This window comes from Mus caroli, chromosome 7, assembly GCF_900094665.2.
Source record: "Mus caroli chromosome 7, CAROLI_EIJ_v1.1, whole genome shotgun sequence".
NCBI lineage: Eukaryota > Metazoa > Chordata > Mammalia > Rodentia > Muridae > Mus > Mus caroli.
The window spans coordinates 54,516,416-54,522,415 of NC_034576.1; the positions used below are offsets into that span (position 1 = coordinate 54,516,416).

At 38.6% G+C, this 6,000-nt stretch overlaps 1 protein-coding gene across 4 annotated transcripts in view; it reads left to right on the plus strand.

The window, feature by feature from the left end:
* The window catches only part of Ano5 (anoctamin 5), an 86,697-nt gene that overhangs the window by 42,025 nt on the left and 38,672 nt on the right, over positions 1 to 6,000 (plus strand). For all 4 annotated transcript variants that reach the window (XM_021168193.2, XM_029480216.1, XM_029480214.1 and 1 more), the window contains 2 exons: positions 1,774 to 1,887; positions 4,070 to 4,182. In XM_021168193.2, coding sequence (XP_021023852.2) covers positions 1,774 to 1,887; positions 4,070 to 4,182 — 227 coding nt within the window. The remainder of the gene's footprint in view (positions 1 to 1,773; positions 1,888 to 4,069; positions 4,183 to 6,000) is intronic.

Below are 6,000 nucleotides of genomic sequence, written 5' to 3' on the forward strand. Positions count from 1 at the left end.
GGATGTGCTTTCTCTCTCAGCTGACCTAAGTTACCTGTCTTATATACCTCACCTTGACTCTCTAGCACCATCTTAAGTGATAGCTGCAGTACTACGCAGTCCTTGAGCTGCTCGGCTCAGTTTGTCCATTGCCAGCTTCCTATGCTTATCAGAGATGGATGGGGCCTAAAATATTGAACACCCCAGTGTCCAACAGTTACAAGAGACTAAGTTAGATTTTGGTTACACTTCTGTTTCTCTCAGGGGAGAAGAAATTTATAAGCGCACATTTTCTTAAAGAATGTCCTCAGAAAGGTATGGTAATGAATTTCCTTATGGCATCAGAGAAAGTTCTGGGTTTTTTTTTTGGACCTGTGAGCTCATGCTCATTTTTCTCACACTGTTGTGACTTTATAGGAAGAGGCCAGCGTGCTCCTTAGACATTCCTGGTTTCCCTCACAAATGGTGAACAGAGCTATTTCACCCACCAGAACAGAGCCCTTGGTGGTTAACTCTACCCACCTGATTGTGTTTGTCCGCCCCTCACAGGAATCTGACCATAGACTACCCTGATTCCCAGTGAGGAGAACCATAGGTGGCAGTCTCTCGTTACCATAGAAACTCCCTGGACATTTGTTTCCTCTCCCTATAAGAGAACAACCCTGTCTGTCTTCCCCAGTGGATGTAGATCTGTCTAGGTTTCCTTCCCATTGTACGGACTGCCTGCCTTCCACAATAATCTTAAAGAATAAAGTCATTCTTAGCCAAGTCCAGACAATGTTATGAATAGCTTACTATGACCATACTGCATATCTCAATATATGTTAGATTAGATTTTCCACTTTGTTGATGCCCAAGGCCGAATTCTTACCTTGGTTACTCTTTCCTAAAGTAATAATTCAAATTGTATGAAACAAGTTTTATCATTGATTCATAATCATCAAGTTATGTTAGCAAGGCTGACTATTAAATGCCCTTAAGACAGATGACCAGAACAATGATGACAATTCAATATCACCCATTAATGACAATAGACAAGATCCACTTTAGCCAATGAGTCTTGGAGAGATGAAATATGAGAGAAGATGGCTGGGCAGTATGTTTAACACAGTGACAGGAGGACCAAATTCAGCAAGCTGGGAAAGTAGACATTCTGACAAACAGCTGGAGGGCAAAGTAGAATAGATTGGTTTTAAATTACAATCATAGGGAACACAAGAGGAAGTGCATAGAGGTGACCAACTTAAGATAATAAATTTAACAAGTTAATGTAAAGCAAAGGTTGTATATATATATCGCCAGAGTGATTGGTTGAAGAAATATAGATAACAGCCTGGCCACATATCAGTTTGGTCCCCTATTTCTCTAAATGAACTGTTAATGATGGTACTTGAAATGCTGGTTCTAGTAAAGAGTCATGGCACACAGGATTCTCAAAGAAATTTGAGACAGAGACAGAAGAAGAAAAATAAATGATAATTCATCCACCTATGGCCTCCAGCAAGGCAATGGGGTATAGTCAGAATCTATGAATGAAAAACCTGCTAACTCAATATGAATCTATATCTTCTCACAATCCCAAAATACAGGCATTCTCCAGTTATCAGAACCTATATCCTTTCAGAATAGATACTGTTCTCTTTTGGTTTTCAAAATGTGGAAAAAAACAAACATGAAATTACACAAAGTATTGGGATCTGTCTGTACTTAGCTTAGAGGTTGAGTGTGCTAGGTCCCTGCATTGTTAACCTTGCATAGTTAATGCACTGAGGTTCTTGCATACTTACTTCGCAGGTTTACTATATTCTGTCACGATGCCCTTTTGGAGTGGAAGAGGGGAAGAAAAAGATTGGGATCGAGAGACTGCTGAACTCGAACACTTATTTATCTGCCTACCCGCTCCATGATGTGAGTATCAGAGACCAAATAATGCAGAGGCTGTTTCCTCACTCTCAGTCAGAGATTGCCTTCCTGGGGGACAGAGTAACCATCCAGTTTCTTTCCATTTTCTTATGAATTACTTAATTCTCCTTTGTGATGGAAAACATTCCAGATTCGCTGCCTGAGAATTGCACCAGCAGGGCTGAGGTGCAGTCAAAGACGCTTCGTGTCTACCTTTCAAACGGAGTCTTTTTAACAGTCATTTATATTTGCACATATTTTCCTTAGGGTCCATTTTGGAAATAGTTATATTTTAAAAACTGGGTGGTATATTACTCAGAAATTTCTATCATGCCTTTTCTTACAGGTTGTGATTTTTTAAAAGAGTGAATGCACTCATTTTTCTACCAATTGGAGAACTGGTTTCAATTACATGGAAAGCATTTTGCGGGGTATTACTTTCAAACAACAATAAATCCAAGCTCAGAGGTCATGGATTCCCTAGAAACGAGGCAGATGTATAGGTGTACTGGGTGCTGAGGATGTCCATCATTAGACATATTTTCACCAACAACCAAAATCCCAAAGACATTTTCTTTGGGATCAATAACTCACTACACAAAATGTTTTTCCCCTAGAAGTGACTGTTCATATGTTGAGTGCAGTTAGTCAAACCTGAAAAGAGCTGGGAAACCAGAGGCTTTCCAGAGAAATGTTTGCATTTCAGTGGCTAAGTGCAGTCAGCGTCCCTGGGGCTTACTGATAGAAACCATGCAGTTGGACATGTCTATTAACGGCATTGATACCATCTTTTGGATCTCATTGCTCATGTTTCAATAGCACTCTGTCTAACCTCTAAGAGACTTGTAAATGACATGTCTTCTACAAGAAATGCATCCCTCAGCACAGAGAAGAAACCAATATTTCCATTGGAACAAATAGGAAATCCTTTTCTCTATTTTGAGTGTTGATAGTTTGACAGTTACACTGCTAAGGTGATATTTTGTCTATTTTTTCTTTTATAGAAAATATATTTTATACACTATATTCTGATTATGGCTTTCCTTCCCCAACGTCCTCTGAGATCCATCCAACCTCTCCTCCCATCTGAGTCCCCACCATTTTCATCTCTAGAATTAGAAGTGATTTTAAAAGCCTATAGCCAAACTTCACATGACTTAAACTGCAACGAACCAATCAGTACTGTGAAATATGACTTTAAGATGGTTCCACAAGGATGACTGTGACCTGTTTCCTGTAGATTACAGTACCAATTTCATATAAGAATTTCCCCCTTTCAACTGGCATGTGACGCCTCAACAGAAGGGTGGAGAAGCTGCCTACCTTCCTCTAATATCTCCACCTCAAGATGTTCAGTCTTCATCTGTGGATGAAGAACCTTGGGAGGATTACAGATTCAAGATACTGATAAGTGGGCTGATAGCATAGAAGGGTCTGGTTAGGTTAGCGCACATTTACTAGGCATTCCTTGCCAATCTTTCATTACAAAGGGGATGATTTTTTTTTATACTTTATAGAAGTGATATATTGAAGACTGAGAATTTTTGTTCTTTTATTTACCTGTAAGACACTAATTCTCTTAACCCATTGCCCTGTTATAAGTCCTTTTCAGCACAGTCTTCATTATTCACTGGGAATGAGTGGTACTCAGTTGTCTTTAGAGGCAGCCGGACTTCACCATCTTTGACATCTGTTTTGAATGAAAATTTTAAAGTGGTGAATTTTCTTTTTGTGTTTTTTAGAGTGGTGTTTTACACCATCCCCAAATGCTTCCATAATGTTTTATTTCTCAAACAACAGTCATGTTGCTTACAGAACAACAAAAAGCTTGAATTGGTACAACATAAAATGCCATACCTTATCATAATTTTCACTTGCATTAAACTTGAAGCTGAGTACTCACTCCACACTGCCTTAGCAGCTTTCATGTGCACATAATTTTTAATAGGTTAAATAGTTACTTGTGTAAGTGGCACTTTGCTTCCTAGACCAACTTAATAAATCACCCTGATTATGGTTTTGATAACTGTAGTAAATGATTTTGCATGAGTGGAAAATGAATGCAAAATCTATCAGTAAATGATGGTATGAGCTTTGCCCATTGACCACCTGTCCAGAGAGCTCTCTTCCCTGTTAGTCATTGGTGATTCTTGCTTTCTCCTCTTACCTTCTCCTTGACTGTGAGCAGGGCCAGTATTGGAAACCATCAAAAACTGCTCGCCCCAATGAAAGGTACAACCTTTGCAAGAACTGGGCTCGATTTTCCTACTTTTACAAGGAGCAACCTTTTCATTTGATTCGGTAAGTCATTCAGCACTGTGACCCTTAAAAGCCAATCATATGGTCTTAGTTCACTGGTCTACAGCAGGCTACTATGTTCACTGCCTTGGTACTCACAATGATTCCTAGCCTCTCTCTTTTCTATTATTTGTTCATTTGGAAGCAGATACTTGTTGCCATGATCTATGAGAAGAATGTTGTAGCATAGTCATTAAGTGTCAGAACCTAGCACTTAGATAGGCTGGACCCGCCTAATTCTGTTCTCATACAAGTGACATACACTTAGTCATGGCATGGAAATGCTGTGTGGGTCATCTTGAACATGGAAATGAGGCTTTCCTTTCCTTTGAAAATTCAATGTGATTGATTTACATTTTAGTTTAAGTATCTATACTAATTCCGTTTTACTTCCAGAGCAGAAGAAGTGAGAGTACCGGAGAAACTGACCTGTGATTGTTGTGTGTTGATCTCAAGAGATCTGTAAAATTCTTGGTTCTTTAATCTCATTTTAAAAAAAGCACGCAGTCAGTCAATGTGCCGTAAATAATAGACTTAAAGGGTATATGTGGATGTTTCTAAAATTATTCTTATAACTACTTTGTGTATTTGAAATTGTTTCCAAATGAGTATTATAATAAAAAAAATTTCATAAATAGATTTGTGTATAGCAGTGCCTTGATTTTCAGCTGAGGAGCCCATGTGGACAAAGGCATTGATGTGAGTAAATGAAGCTGGCACAAGTGGATGATCATGTGCGAGATGTATATCTGGACCCTTTCTGGTGCAGATATATAAATTTAGATAGATAAGAGGAAAAAAATGTCAGAGTGGAATTCTCAGATCAGACACAACACAGACAATAAGAAGTGCACTTTATTAAAGACATAGTACACCACAACAGAAACTATGTGCAATAAACATATCAGTGAAAGACTTTCACCTAGAATATAGGAGGGACTCATGTGGCAATGGAGAAATTGACAAAAGCATGTAACAGGTACATCACCAGAGAGTTAGGTTTATGGATGACAGCAGCACATGAGGAACCTATTCATAGTTATCCACAGGGAAATAGAAACACAATGTCATTGAGGTGGCACCACATTTCTACTGGCCAACACAAAATCAAAGACCACAAGAAGCCATCTTAGAGCCAGGCAGACAGTCATTTCAAATCTCAAACACCATTTATGGGACTGCATGGCCCATTATATTGTTAGTTTCTTATGAAGTCAAATGCATTCTTTTTGAATGATCCAGCAGTTCTGCGCTGGTTAAGTGTTTAACCAGGCAAAATGAACCATCTGTCCATGGAGACATCATAATTTGAACATTCAAAGCAGCCTAGATGGTAATATAAAGACAAAGAACAATTGACATCTAAGAACTGGGATTGCACAAATAAGTCACATATTCACATAGAAACTTTGTGAGATCCTGCGTCAAAATGACATCAGAAACTTTGTCCTGCAGTTAAGAGCACCTGCTGCATTATTAAATTTTTTTTGAGGACACAAGTTTGGTTTTGAGGACACAAGTTCAGTTTCTAGCACTCACAACTGAGTGGGTACAGGAAATAACCACCTGTAACTTCAGCTGAGGGTATTCTATGCCTTCTTCTGGCCTCCATGAGCATCGCACTCTTGTGCCCATATACACAGACACATAATTAGAAACTGGGCTAATAAAAGTTTCAGGAAACAAAAAAAAAAAAAAAAAAAAAAAAAAAAAAAAAGCCATGAAAATGGGAAGGAAAGTGGAGTGGGAATAAAGTTGAGATGAAGGTTAGAGAGAAGGAGGAAAATAATCAGAATGCACATATACATGTACGAAATTCTC